General features: G+C 41.4%; 1 protein-coding gene across 1 annotated transcript in view; it reads right to left on the reverse strand.

Annotated features, from left to right (window-relative positions):
• Positions 1-312: 312 nt before the first annotated feature.
• Positions 313-16,064, reverse strand: part of LOC107523616 (beclin 1-associated autophagy-related key regulator) — a 41,748-nt gene continuing 25,996 nt past the window's right edge. Inside the window, exons 4-6 of the mRNA XM_060184679.1 lie at positions 9,356-9,437; positions 3,407-3,644; positions 313-758 (exon numbers count right to left, since the gene is read on the reverse strand). Of these exons, the coding sequence (XP_060040662.1) occupies positions 506-758; positions 3,407-3,644; positions 9,356-9,437 (573 nt within the window). The 3' untranslated portion in view covers positions 313-505. The remainder of the gene's footprint in view (positions 759-3,406; positions 3,645-9,355; positions 9,438-16,064) is intronic.

Genomic DNA, 16,064 nt, shown 5'->3' on the forward strand with positions numbered 1-16,064 from the left:
CCTGAAAGCAGAAGTACACTAGAGTTTGCAGTGAGTACCTCCCTAACACTTCCTCTCCACTATTCCAAGCTTTGGGTCCATGATTGCTCAACAATTTGTTTGGCTTCTTATGTTAACTCTCTTTTCAGTCACCAGGTTCCAGATGCCATCAGGATGCTGGCCAGGCTTCCCTGGATTGAAGACCCCACCAATGTGTCCTGGAGCTCAGCTTCCCCAGACACACCCTACTAGGGAAAGAGAGAGGCAGACTGGGAGTATGGACTGACCAGTCAACGCCCATGTTCAGCGGGGAAGCAATTACAGAAGTCAGACCTTCTACCTTCTGCAACCCACAATGACCCTGGGTCCATGCTCCCAGAGGGCTAGAGAATGGGAAAGCTATCATGGGAGGGGGTGGGTTATGGAGATTGGGTGGTGGGAATTGTGTGGAGTTGTACCCCTCCTACCTTATGGTTTTGTTAATTAATCCTTTCTTAAACAAAAAATAAAATAAAATAAAAAGTTTTCACAGAGAATTCTGCTTCTCACCAGGCCCTTGCGTGGTCTTCTTCTCTTCCACCCAATTGTAGTAGGCAGAGTAGTCTCCATTATTGGGAAGGCTAATCCAAGGCCCTGTGATGCTGATGCTGGTATCTCCATTGTGGTCATCACAGACCCATCTCCCTGAGTGGTAAGTTGTCCTCCGGGCTTCAGCAAGCTTACTCACAGTGCTGGAGGTCATGGCACTATCACTCTCACAAGACACATCTGCAGGATCTCTAAAAATCAGAAGACATAAGCAGGTCAGCTAGGTAAACCAGTGGAAAGACACTATCCTGTCGCCACACAGCTACTCAAGTTTTTTGTTTTTTTTTTTCCTGGAGTCAACCAAGGTATTGTAGTATGCAACAAGTGTTCCATGTGTATATCCTGCCCATTGTGCTGGAAGGTGGCACAATAGATAAGGCACTGGACTCTCAGGCTTGAGGTCCCGGGTCTTTTTCATTTTAGTTGGATAGAAACAGAGAGAAATTATGAGGAAAGGGGGAGACAGAGAGAGACACCTGCAGCCCTGCTTTACCACCTGTGAAATTTTTAATCTGCAGGTGGGGCCTAGGGGCTTAAACCTGGGTCCTTGTGCACTGTAATGTGAGCACTTAACCAGGTGCGCCACCACCTGGTCCTGAGGTCCCAGGTTTGATCCCTGGCATCACATATGCCAGAGTGATTCTCTGGTTCTTCTTCCTTCTCTTCCTCCTATGATTTATTTATAGAGGCTTACTTAAATGTCAAGGTATAATAAACTTACATAAAATTAGTGATTTCCACTGCTTCATCAAGTACATTCTTGAAGTGAAATGGGTTTTTTAAAAACTGAAAATACATAGTAGAACATAGTAACTGTTAATACAGTTAGGTGTCACTACCTTGAAACTTGGTGTCAGACCACCGCGACTTTTAAGCCAACAGTAAAATGTCAAAACTGAAACAAGAAACTAAAGTGATAGTGTTCTAAGACCAGTTTTTAATTTTTTTTTAAAAAGAATTTATTTACTTATTAATGAGAAAGATAGGAGGAGACAGAGAAAGAACCAACCATCACTCTGGTACATGTGTTGCTGGGGATTGAACTCTGCCTCATACTTGTGAGTCCAAAGCTTTATTGACTGCACCACCTCCCAGACCACAATTTTTTTTTTTTAACATAACATATCTACTGCTCTTGGTGGCCATGGTTTCCTTTTATTTTTGATAGGATACAGAGAAACTGAGAGAGGAGGGAGAGGGGGAAATACCTGCTGTACTTGCTTCACCATCCTGAAAGTGAGGAGCTGGGGCACCAACCCAAACCCTTGCACATGGTAATGTGTGCATTCAACCAGGTGTGCCACCACCCAGCCCCCTCCAAGACCAATTATAACTCGCATGGAGCCCTGAAAGGATCTTAGGGTCCCTCAGAAGCCCACAGACCACCTTTGAGAGCTGCTGGTCTGAGATGCAGAATGGGAATCAATGGTGAGAAGCATAGCAGGTAGAGATGCTCAGCAGGGGGGGATCGCAGTGTGTTCGGGGAATAGGGCTGTTCCGTGTGGTTGTGTGTGTTCACAAGAGAAGCACCAGGAGATGGTGCTGTAAAAGCAGAATGGCAGTGGGAAGACTAGGAAGTAGGAGGGCTTTCTGTGCTGATCTAAGTTTAGATTCTGTTCTTTCTTGGTTCTCAATTCTTTTTCCTTCTGTCACGACATACGTGTGAGAGACCTCCCACGTTATGGAGTAGGCTGAGCATGAGGGGACAGTGGCCATTTCTAAACTCAACCTCTACCTTTCTTCTCCTACTCAAGGAACTTTGACAAATAAGGAATTTATAGGAGTAACTTAAAAACTATCAGTTTTTTTAATGGTTTGGGAGAGGGAATGATGGTTTCCAGTAGTCTTTAACACATAGACACAGACTATCATCTCCCCATGACTGATATCGGAGGAGGCGCACCAGGACCCTACTGTTGCTTCATTCTGTCCCTTTTCTACCTTCCACAGAGTCCTCTGCTTTGGGCAATATGCTACACCCAGTCCAAATTTGACCTTATGATTTCCCTTATTGTTCTTTCTTTTTTTTTTTCTTTCCCTCTAGGGTTATTGCTGGGCTCGGTGCCTGCACCATTAATTCACTACTCCTGGAGGCCATTTTCTCCCCCCTTTTTGTTGTAGCCTCGTTGTGGTCATTATTATTACCATTGGTGATGTTGTTCATTGTTGGACAGGACAGAGAGAAATAGAGAGATGGGGAAGACAGAGGGAGGGAGAGAAAGATAGACACCTGCAGACCTGCTTCACCGCTTGTGAAGCGACTCCCCTGCAGGTGGGGAGCCGGGGGCTCGAACTGGGATCCTTATGCCAGTCCTTGCACTTTGTGTCCCGTGCGCTTAACCCACTGCGCCACCACCCGACCCCCGTTCTTTATTCTTAAATTCCACCTATAAGTGAAATCATTAGGTATAAGTCCCTCTTTTTTCTGGCTTGTCTCAGTCAACATGATGCCGCCAAGTTCTGACCATGGTATTGCAAAAGAGATGACCTCATCATTTCTAACATCTGCAGAGCACTCCATTGTGTACATGTACCACAACTTTCTTGGCCATTCACCTGTCATTGGGCATCTGGATTCCTTCAAAGTTGGGGCTATTATAGACTGTGCTGCTATAAACATAGGTGTACAGGTCTTTAGAATAGGTAAAACTATCCAGCTTAAAAAATATATATGTATATATAAAGGGCAGGAGTAGATAGTATAATGGTTATGCAAAGAGAATCTCATGCATGAGCCTTCAAATCCCCAGGTTCAATCTCCCATACCACCATAAATTGGAGCTAATCAGTGCTCTGGTTTAAAAAAAAAAAAAAAAAAAAAAAGACTCGCTTACTGTACCTCACACTACTCTTTACTTCCTCAATTGGAAAAATGACAGAGGTGAGCTCTAATATGTGAGATCGCCGAAGACTTGCCAGACGCTCATAATGACTTTTTAAGTCAATGGTTTTTTTCTCTACCAGGTCGCCAAGCTTGCGATTGTGCCTCTGAATCTTCTCTTTTTTCTCTTGATGCCGTTGCGCTCGAGTGTAAAGCTTCTGATTCTTTTCCTTGGTTTTGAGAAGGCCTTCAGAATCTAAAATAAATCGCGACCAACAATTATATCTCTTAACAGTTCATGGGTACCATAGAATCCCACTTCATAAGCATAAGCATCCTCTTAGAGCCAAACTGAAAACTAAACCTGAACAAAAGTAACTAGATAATGGTCACTTAGTGGAAGCTTAGAGTTTAACTCAAATAGATGTTAACTTCTGAAGCAAAGAAGACCACCACTAAAAATGACTCTGGGTCTTCATTCTTAATCATCACTAGTAAAAATCACTAGAAGACTATCAAGTTCAGCACAGGAAGCAAACAACTTGCTTATAAGACTATCTAAAATAGCAAGGAGTGAAAAAAACTGCCTGGGATGGTAGAATCATGCATTCATGAGAATTCAGCAAGACAAAGCAGATAAAACCAAACACACCAATATCTCTAAGAATGCTTTTTTTTTTTTTCCTATTCTGCTCTGCAAATGTCCATATTGAGTCCATTCAATTCAGCCAAGCCTCCAATCCTAAGCTCCTTAACATGCTATGTTAATGTTATGCACCCCACTTAATGGCACACATCTTAGTTTCCTGTACCAGGATCAACCAAATCTGTAGTCTCTTGACTAGAACATTAACAAGCCTCTGAAAAATGTCTAAGAGGTGTGTTCTCTTTAAATGTGGATCACCAGACATAAGTATCACTGCAGGCTTAAGAGGTCTTCAGTTTTAGTTCTCCTTAGGTGCATCTGCTTACCATGCCTGTTCAAATGTTAAGTCTCTGGTTCTATTAGACATGTTCAAGCAAGTCCATTCATTTACATGATCCACACAGAACTTTTTGAGTGCTCAAGTAAATCTGGCTAGCCTACCCATGACCCTGAGTCATATGGTAGCCATATTTTTCTGGGACAGTTTCCAAATTAATACCATGGACCCTTGCACGTAGCAGGAAGTCATCAGTCACCCAACCTGCAACAGCACAGATTCAGTACTCCAAGAGTGCAACTTTTCTCCATTCTATCGCCCCTTAAATACCAAAGTCCTTTCTACAATCCACTCTTGTTGATTTGTATAAATAAGTCTGACTACAGCACAGATCAACTGAACCCCAAAGTTTCATACAACTTCCCTATCTGTGATATATAACAAATTTGGATTATTCTGTATTGTAATACCTAGAGTCAAAAGATCCTAGAAAAATATTCACTAGGCTCTATAGCTTATAATTCATGTCCTTTTCTGAATATATGTGATTTCTCAAAGAGAAAGGGTGGGGGGCCTTAGGTCCTAGGTTCAAACCACCTTAAGCTAGAGATGATCAGTGCTATAGTCTTTTTTTTTTTTTTATCTTTTTAAAAAATATTTATTCCCTTTTTGTTTCCCTTGTTTTATTGTTGTGGTTATTACTGATACCATTGTTGTTGGATAGGACAGAGAGAAATGGAGAGAGGAGGGAAAGATAGAGAGGGGGAGAGAAAGAGAGACACCTGCAGACCTGTTTCACTGCTGGTGAAGCAACTCCCCTGCAGGTGTGGAGCCAGGGGCTCAAACCGGGATCCTTACGCTGGTCTTTGCACTCTGTGCCATGTGTGCTTAACCTGCTATGCTACTGCCCAACTCCCTGCTCTAGTCTTTAAAAAAAAAAAAATTAATAAATCGGAAATATTGATAAGACTATAGGATAAGAGAGGTTCATTTCTACACAATTTCCACCACCAGAACTCCGTATCCACTCCCCTCCCTTGATAGCTTCCCTATTCTTTATCCCTCTGGGAGTATGGACCCAGGATCATTATGGGGTGCAGAAGGTGGAAGCTCTGGCTTCTGTAATTGCTTCCCCACTGAACATGGGCATTGGCAGGTGGATCCATACTCCCAGCCTGTCTCTCTCTTTCCTTAGTGGGGGTGGAGTTCTGGGGAGGCAGGGCTCCAGGACACATGGTGGGGTCATCTGCCCAGGGAAGTCTGGTTGGCATCATGGTATCATAACCCTAACTGTCTCTCAGTATCTTTTTTTTAACTTTTAAATTATCTTTATTTATTTATTATAAAGATAGCCAGAAATTGAGAGGAAGGGGGAGACAGAGAGACAGAGAGATACCTACAGCACTGCTTCACCACTTGTGAAGCTTTCCCCCTGCAGGTGGAAACCGGGTGCTTGAACCCAGGTCCTTATGCACTGTGACATGTGTGCTCAACCAGGTGTACCACCACCCACCCCAGTATCTCTCTCTCTCTCTCTCTTGTTAAAATGAAAGAATGAGAGGAAGGAAGTGGCTGGGGGTGGGGGAGAAAAGGAAAACTATTAGGTCTTAATAAATTCTGAAATTCCTTAGCTTCCATAAATTGTCTACCATTTATTTTGAGTCTGGTCTAGAGGGTGGTAAGTAGTCTGTACTACTATTCTAAAGACATTGGTTTCCAATCCTATAGGCCACTAGAACCACCCAGAGTATCGATACACAAAATGTGGTCTTGTAGACCTGGGCCCATCTGTGCATACTTTCACCAGATTATCTCCAGAAATATTTTTCTTTGCTATGTCAATTTGACATTGCCATGACATCCAAATGTACAATCATTTTTTTTTTTTGGTAACTAACTGTATTGCAAAACCAGTGCTTTATGAAAGGATCAATGTAGGTATAAGACAGCTTGAAAATATGAAAAAAAAAAAAAAAAGGTATTTACAATGGGAAGTTTAAGAACTACAGACATAATTCCTCAATAATAAAATTTTGGGGCCAGGTGGCACCTACTTAAGTGCACACATTACAGTGCTCAAGAACCCGGGTTCAAGCCACTGCTCCCCACCTGCAGGGGGAAAGCTTCACAAGCAGTGAAACAGTGCTGCAGGTATCTCTCTGTCTCTCTATCTCCCCCTTCCTCTCAATTTCTGGCTAATTTAAAAAGTTTTAAAAAAAAGATAATGAGAGACAGGGTTATGATATCATGATGCCAACTGGACTTCCCTGGGCAGATGACCCCACCATGTGTCCTGGAGCCCTGCCTCCCCAGAACCCCACCCCCACTAAGGAAAGAGAAAGACAGGCTGGGAGTATGGATTCACCTGCCAATGCCCATGTTCAGTGGGGAAGCAATTACAGAAGCCAGAGCTTCCACCTTCTGCACCCCATAATGATCCTGGGTCCATACTCCAAGAGGGATAGAGAATAGGGAAGCTATCAAGGAAGGGGAGTGGATACGGAGTTCTGGTGGTGGAAATTGTGTAGAAATGTACCTCTCTTATCCTACAGTCTTAGCAATATTTCCAATTTATTAATAAAAATTTTAAAAAAGACTAGAGTACTGATCTTCTCTGGTGGTGCTGGAGTTTGAACCTAGGACCTAAGTCCCCCCCTTTCACTTTGAGAAATCATATGTATTCAGAAAAGGATATGAAATATAAACTATAGAGCCTAGTGAATATTTTCCTAGAACCTGGCTTAATTTCTCTCTGGCTAAGAAAAATAATCTTTTTAAAAAATTAAAAGTCAGTTCCTTAGTCACACTACCAGTATGTTATGTGTGACTAATGGACACCATATTCATCAGTGCAGGGACGGGACATTTGAATCATCACCGACACCCTATTGATTCTATGAACACCTAAGTGCTGACTATGGAGATCTCACAGTATGGAGGTGTCTGTCTGTCTCTCTCCCTCTCTATCACCCCCTTCCCTCTCAATTTCTGGTTGTCTGTATCCAACAAATAAATAAAGATAATTAAAAAAAATTTTAATTAGAGGGAGTAGGCTAGTAGCGCAGCAGGTTAAGCACAAGTAGCGCCAAGCCCAAGGAACAGCATAAGGATCCCAGTTCGAACTCCCGGCTCTCCACCTGCAGGGGGGTCGCTTCACAGGCAGTGAAGCAGGTCTGCAGGTGTCTATCTTTCTCTTCTCCTGTCTGTCTTCCCCTCCTCTCTCCATTTCTCTCTGTCCTATCCAACAACAACAACATCAATAACTACAACAATAAAACAAGGTAACAAAAGGGAATAAGTATTTTTTAAAAAATTTTTAAAAGAAAAAAATGAAATTTTAATTTTCAAAGTTCAGTAGGACCCAGGATTCTCTCTCTAAAGCTTATGAAGATCAACCAGGTGAATCTGATGATTTGCTAGGGATAAAAGCCACTGTCACAAGGACCGGTATAAGGATCCCAGTTCAAGCCTCCAGCATCCCAACTGCAGGAGGGTCAATTCACAATCAGTGAAGCAGGTCTGCAGGTGTCTGTCTTTCTTTTGCCTCCAGGATTATCACTGGGGCTTGGTGCCAGCACTATGAATCCATTGCTGAAGGCCATTATCTCCATTCTGTTGCCCTTGTTGTGGTTGTTATTGTTGTTATAGCTATTGTTGTTGTCTCTGTCCTATGACAGAGAGAAATGGAGAGAGGAGGGGAAGACAGAGAGGAGGAGAGAAAGATAGACACCTGCAGACCTGCTTCACCATTTACGAAGAGACTCCCCTGCAGGTGGGAAGCTGGGAGCTTGAACTGCGCTCCCTGCACCACCGCCCAGCCCCCTGTTGTCTATTTTTCTCTTCCCCTCCCCTCTCTGTCTTCCCCTTCTCTCTCCATTTCTCTGTCCTATCCAACAACAATGACATTAATCAACAACAACAATAATAATAACTACCACAACAATAATAAAACAAGGGCAACAAAAGGGGGAAAAAATAGCCTCCAGGAGCAATGGATTCGTGGTGCAGGCACTGAGCCCCAGCAATAACCCTGGAGAGAGGAAAAAAAACAAACACTGTCACAGTGTCCTCTGCTTCAGAATCATAGCTTTTATTTCCTGTGCTTGCTGCTTTTGTTGGGGGGGAGGGGTTTAGGGACCTGTTAAAAAGAGATATTTGAAGTCTTAAATCTGGTTATCAGAAATGTACAACTCAGCAATTTCTGGAGGTTCATAGATGCCTGGTATGAACACCATGATAGAACAGGGAAAAAAGAATAAAGCAAGGCCAAATAACAAGTTCTTACATTGCTATGGAGCCACAGCCTTTGGTGAATATGTGCAAAACCTGGTAAATGCTGTTTATCTGCAGTGCCTCTTTCCCATGCTATTTTGCTTCTCTAGCTTAGTACACCTGTGAAACACCTTGTGAGCACTTTATTCACACAAGCAGTTACAAAAGCAGTTTACACACCATTCCATAACATATAAATACTTAATTCTGAAAGCAATGAGTAGACAAGCAAAGGATTTACAAGATATGATGCTGACTCATTCTAAATTTGAAACATTCATCTTCAGAAATGCATGGGATAGCCCTAAGGGTTCAAGATTTCTATATGGATTCTTATGTAGACAGCTACCTACAATAAAGTAGAAACTATACAAATACAAGATGGTCAAGATTAAAACATATATATGAGGTTCATTAAAAGAGAAACAGCCAAAGTGTCTGGTTCTCATAGCAAGCTAATTCTAAACTTCCTGTTAGCTAAAGCAAATGGGACACTTTCATTAACTTTTTAAACTGAAAAAGTAGCAAGTTATTCACAGATCTTTCTATCTGTGTGTGTATATATATATTCCTTATATTAATATAAGGAATATATATATATATTGCTTATATAAGTGTTTTATAAATAGTTATCAATAAACATTTCCAGGATACTATTGCCTTCCCCATCCCTCCTCCTTTCCTTCTTTCCCTAGTTACTCTGGTTTATTAATCCCCCAAAATATCACATGAGCTGTTTAGGAGAGTTGGAAGGATGGGGTAAATGACTTACTTTTCTTCATTTCTTCATTTCCTTTACATATTGTCTGTTTTAGTTGTTCAATCCTCATCTTACAGGACATTATTTTCCATCTCTTAAAAAAAATACGTAACAAGTGTTAGAAATGATGGTCTATTGTGCTTAATGATCATCTACCTGGGACCACTAGTTATTTTCAGATACATCTTAGAAAACATAATGAGGAAAAGACCAATAGGGGCTGAGTGGTGGTGCACCTGGTTGAGTGCTAATGTTACGCTGCGCAAAGACCCGGGTTCAAGCCCCTAGTCCTTACCTGCACGGGAAAGAGAGCTTTGTGAGTGGTGAAGCAGGTCTGCAGCTGTCTCTCTTTCTATCACCCCCTTCCCTTCCAATTTCTGCCTATCTCTATCCAATAAATAAATAATAAAGATTTAAAATTTTTAAAAAAGAAAAGGCCAGCGGAGGGTAGATAGCATAATGGTTATGCAAAGAGTCTCTCATGCCTGAGGATCTAAAATCCCAGGTTCTGAAATGGAATTGGAGTATTACACCAAAGTAAAAGACTCTGGGATGGGTGGGTGGGTGGGGAGAATACAGGTCCATGAAAAATGATGAATGACATAGTGGGGGTTGTATTGTTAAATGGGAATCTGGGGAATGTTATGCATGTACAAGCTATTGTATTTACTGTTGAATGTAAAACATTAATTCCCCAATAAAGAAATAAATTATTAAAAAAAAAAAAAAAGAATTGGGAGAAGCATACGGGAAAGTGGGCCCTACCCTAGGGTCCCAGGACTGGGGGAAGTTTAGGCTCTATAGTGGAAATGTGAGGTTCCTGCTGTCTTAGGGTTCAAGAAGACAATGGATAGTTACTGTTATCATCACATTATTTGGTAATTGGGTTAACTTTGAAAAGTCCCTTTGTTAGACATACAATCAATTTTCCCCCCTCTCATATGAATTAAATAATGATTTATATGACTACAATTCAATAGGTGCGTATATAAACACCATTCCCATCACCAAAAGATGTGTCCCATCGCACCCACCCACCCCCATCCCCTCCACCCCCCCACCCCCACCGGAGGGGGAGGGTGGACATAAAAATAAATAAATAAATAAATAAAATAAAAAAATAAAAATAAAATCCCAGGTTCAATCCCCCGCACCACAATAAGCCAGAACTGAGCAGTGCTCTGGTTAAAAAATAAATTAATTGAATTTTTTTAAAAAAAGGCCAATACAATTATACTGAGTATAGCTTTTCTTTTCTTTTTTTTATTTCTTTATTGGAGAATTAATGTTTTACATTCAACAGTAAATACGATAGTTTGTACATGCATAACATTCCCCAGTTTCCCATATAACAATACAACCCCCACTAGGGCCTCTATCATCCTTCATGGACCTGTATTCTCCCCACCCACCCACCCTTTTACTTTGGTGCGATACGCCAATTCCATTTCAGGTTCTACTTCTGTTTTCTTTTCTTTTTTTAAATTTATTTCTTTATTGGGGAATTAATGTTTTACATTCAACAGTAAATGCAATAGTTTGTACATGCATAACGTTCCCAGTTTCCCATTTAACAATACAACCCCCACTATGTCATTTATCATCCTTCATGGACCTGTATTTCCCCCCCCCACCAACCCCAGAGTCTTCTACTTTGGTGCAATACACCAATTCCAGTTCAGGTTCTACTGTGTTTTCGTTTCTGATCTTGTTTTTCGACTTCTGCCTGAGAGTGAGATCATCCCATATTCATCCTTCTGTTTCTGACTTATTTCACTCAACATGATTTTTTCAAGGTCCATCCAAGATCAGCTGAAAACGGTGGAGTCACCATTTTTTACAGCTGAATAGTATTCCGTTGTGTATATATACCACAACTTGCTCAGCCACTCATCTGTTGTTGGACACCTGGGTTGCTTCCAGGTTTTTTTTTTTTTTTTTTGCCTCCAGGGTTATTGCTGGGCTTGGTGCCTGCACCATAAATCCACTGCTCCTGGAGGCCATTTTTCCCCTTTGTTGCCCTTGTTGTAGCCTCGTGGTTATTATTATTGCCATTGTTGATGTTGTTCGTTGTTGGATAGGACAGAGAGAAATGGAGAGAGGAGGGGAAGACAGAGAGAGGGGGAGAAAGACAGACCATGCAGACCTGCTTCATCGCCCGTGAAGCGACTCCTCTGCAGGTGGGGAGCCGAGGGCTCAAACTGGGATCCTTATGCCGGTCCTTGCGCTTTGCGCCACATGTGCTTAACCCACTGAGCCACCGGCCAACCTGCTTCCAGGTTTTGGCTATTACAAATTGTGCTGCTAAGAACATATGTGTACACAGATCTTTTTGGATGGATGTGTTGGGTTCCTTAGGATCTATCCCCAGGAGAGGAATTGCAGGGTCATAGGGTAGGTCCATTTCTAGCCTTCTGAGAGGTCTCCAGACTGTTCTCCACAGAGGTTGGACCAATTCCCACCAGCAGTGTAGGAGGGTTCCTTTGACCTCACACCCTCTCCAGCATTTGCTGCTGTTACCTTTTCTGATGTATGACATTCTCACAGGAGTGAAGTGGTATCTTGTTGTTGTCTTTATTTGCATTTTTCTGACAGTCAGAGACTTGGAACATTTTTTCATGTATTTCTCAGCCTTTTGGATCTCTTCTGTGGTGAATATTCTATCCATGTCCTCCCCCCATTTTGGGATGGGGTTATTTATTGTCTTGTTGTTGAGTTTGGCAAGCTCTTTCTATATGTTGGTTATTAAACTCTTACCAGATGTATGGCATGTAAAGATCTTCTCCCATTCTGTGAGGGGTTTCTTGGTTTGGGTAGTGGTTTCTTTTGCTGTGAAGAAGCTTTTCAATTTGATGTAGTCCCATAGGTTTATACTCGCCTTAGTCTTCTTTGTAATTGGATTCGTTTCATTAAAGATGTCTTTGAAATTTATGCGGAAAAGAGTTCTGCCAATATTTTCTTCTAAGTGTCTGATAGTTTGTGGTGAACATCCAAGTCCTTGATTCACTTGGAATTTACTTTTGTATTTGGTGAAATACAGTGGTTCAGTTTCATTCTTCTGCATGTTTGAACCCATTTATTCCAACACCATTTGTTGAAGAGACTCTGCTTTCCCCATTTAATAGTCTGGGCCCCTTTGTCAAAGATTAGATGTCCATAGGTGTGGGGGATCACTTCTGGGCTCTCAATTCTATTCCACTGTGTCAGTGTGTCTATTCATGTTCCAGTACAAAACAGTTTTGATGACAATGGCCCTATAATACAGTTTGAAATCTGGGAGTGTGGTGCCTCCGGTTCTGTTCTTTTTTCTCAAGATTGTTTTGGCAATTCTAGGTCTTTTCTGGTTCCAGATAAACATTTGTAGCATTTTTTCTATCCTCCTAAAAAATGTGCTTGGGATCTTGATGGGGATAGCATTATGAGTATAGCTTTTCTATGTTAAGAGTACAAAAATTATTTCAAGTTGTCTTGGTTGGAGGCCAGGCAGTAGTGCACCTGCTTAAGTGCACACATTACAGTGCATTAGGACCACACTGGTGGTGGGATTAGTGTGTAAGCACCTATTATGGAAGATTGAGAAATGTGCCCACATGACAACTATCTTGTAAATCCTATATTAATTCCCTAATAAAGCAATTAAAATTTTCTTGGGATGGGGTGGCAGCTCAGTGGCACTGCAAATGCATGAAACTCTGGTTCATTTCTGGTACCACGGTTAATTCTGCAGTGCTGGAATTTCATATGTCTGTGATTCCACTGCTCCAGGTTGATTTTTTTTTTTTCTCATTTCAGACAGAAAGACACACACAGAGAGGGAGAAACACCACAGCACTGCTACCAGGGAGCTTCCTCTGGTGCCATGGTGCTCCTGTGCGATGTCAGGGCTCGAATCCGGGACTTCATGCACGGTGAAGACACACATCCTACAGGCTGAGCGATCTTATCATCTCATGGTCCCCCCACTGTTACCACACTAAATAAAAAGTGACTCAGGAGGTGGCATAGCAATAGAGAACATGACTGGAAAGCATGAGGTCCTGGCTTAATTTCTCTCTGGCTAACAAATAATCTTTTTTAAAAAATTAAAAGTCAGTTCCTTATTCACAATACCAGTATATCACGTGTGACTAATGGACACCATATTCATCAGTGCAGGGACGGAACATTTGCATCATCACCGACGCCCTATTGATTCTATGAACACCTAGTGCTGACTATAGAGATCATTAACATTTATCTCACTGATGCAATATGCAAACATTACTTTCCAAATAATAGAAACTGCAATAAAACAACAAGTGCTTTTTAAAGTACCTAGTTAAACTATTATTTCTCCAAAAATCCTTGATGAAAATGAAATTTTCATCCTGCGTATTAAGCATGATTTAGATATAGTTTCCTTTGAAGGAGGGGAGAAAAAAAGGATCAGTGAAAATGCAAACTAATACTTAGCTAAAAAGTATTTATTAGCTATTCTATAATGCCTTCATAAATGTGGATAATTAAAAGCTTAAAGCAACATTCAAGTGTTTATAGTATTTAACACCTGTACAAGGAGTCTGATGGTATATGGCACACAGCAGATTATAGGGCTGTTCCACTGGGGGAAATCCTAACCTCATCAAAGAAGTGAAACATTTGAAAACACATTTGTAGAACTAGTGGGTTCAGGAATGAATTGAGTGAGAACTAGGAGACATACTCATTTTTAAAAGGTAGTAGTCTATAAGACTTAATACAATTGTTTTTATAGAAAATCTAGAAAATAGCAGTGGATTTAGAAAAAAAATGGAATTTGTCTAAAATAGTAACTTTTGAACTTTTTCCATATATATAAATGTTGCTATAGCACAAAGAGCATAAGCAAAATTCACTTAGAACACACACTCAGAGAGCGGACTTCCGGAGGCGGAGCTACGAGCAGCAGATCGCTTTCTCTCCTCTCCTCTCCCGGATCAACTAGGAATACCAAAGGAGACCACCCGGACAGAAACAAGACAGGACTAGAATGACCACAGAAACCCAGTAAATCACCCGTGAGTACAAACACGTGTGGCTGGTGACAGAGAGGAGAGAGGGGCCTAAGGAGAGATTAAGTGACTGCTAACAGTTCGACAGTTTGTCGGTGGAGACACCACCTCCAGTCTGCTCCACCAACAAGGGGACAGCTGAAGGGAGGAAAGGACTCCCCAGAGACTCACCAAGTACAACTCTGAGTCTCCATTGCTACTACCCTCAGAATCTGGAGCAGCAACAGGGAGGGACACCAGGGCACAGAGATCTAACCAGGAAACTCAGGAGAAGACCTATACCTCGGTGGCATAGCTGAAGGGCTGTGAAAGTCTCTTTGCATAACCACTGGATTATCTCTGCCACACCCTGCTTTATCTCTTGGTCAGGAGTCATTGATTAAGCCAAGAAGCCTATTGATAGTTTAAAAGCCCTCAGGCTACCATAGCCTACAGGGGAAAAAAAAAAGGCTTTTACACCACTGAGCTCCAACTCAGGGATTGAAAAAACTGTAAACTTATATAAAATGGTTAAAACAACAAGAAAAAATAATGGAGACTCAAACCAGGACAAGAGTCCAGCTAAAAGTCCTCCAGAGGGCGAAGCACAAAACAACGAGTTCAACATCCAAACATTAGCTAAGGAAATAATAACAGGAGTGAGTAAAGAATTTGAAAAAATTGTAATCAGAAATGCAGGAACAACAAATGAGAATATAGAAGAAAATTCTAATAATCTCATGGTTATTAGAGAGCTGAAACCTGAAATTGCTGAGCTAAGAAGGCAACAAGCTGAACAAGCTAAAACAGTATCAGAGCAGGGCAACAAAATAGATGAACTCCAGAAAGCAGTAGAGGGCAGAGAGAATAGAATCAATGAGGCTGAAGACAGAATTAGCAAGATTGAGGATGAATTAGAGACAACTAAAGAAGAAGTAAGAGACCTCAAAAAGAGATTAAGAGATGATGAAAACAACAACAGAGTCCTATGGGATGACTTCAAAAGAAACAATATACGCATTATTGGCTTACCAGAGGAAGAAAGAGAAGGGGAGGAAGAAAGCGTTCTCCAGGCCATAATAGCTGAAAATTTCTCGAGTCTAGACAACACCAAAGACATAAAGATTCAAGAAGCCCAGAGGGTCCCAAACAGAATTAACCCAGACCTAAAGACACCAAGACATGTCATACTTAGATTGGAAAGGAATAAGGATAAAGAAAGGATCCTCAAGGCTGCAAGAGAAAAACAAAGAGTCACCTACAAAGGAAAACCCATAAGATTAGCAGCAGACTTCTCCATACAAACACTACAGGCCAGAAGAGAATGGCAAGATATCTATCGAGGGCTCAATGAGAAAGGCTTTCAGCCAAGAATACTATATCCTGCTAGATTGTCATTCAGACTAGATGGAAGCATCAAAACCTTCTCAGACAAGCAACAGTTGAAGGAAGCAACCATCACCAAGCCTGCCTTGAAAGAAGTTCTGAAAGGTTTCCTATAAACAACCAGACCACCACAAATAGAACATATATCAAAACACTCTAAAACTCTACAAGAATGGCGTTAAAATATCTTCAATCTTTGATATCAATAAATGTGAATGGCCTGAATTCACCTATTAAAAGACACAGAGTAGGAAGATGGATCAGAAAACACAACCCAACAATATGTTGTCTACAGGAAACTCACCTAACGCAACAAGACAAACACA

Source organism: Erinaceus europaeus, unplaced genomic scaffold, assembly GCF_950295315.1.
Source record: "Erinaceus europaeus unplaced genomic scaffold, mEriEur2.1 scaffold_811, whole genome shotgun sequence".
NCBI classification, from domain to species: Eukaryota; Metazoa; Chordata; class Mammalia; order Eulipotyphla; family Erinaceidae; genus Erinaceus; species Erinaceus europaeus.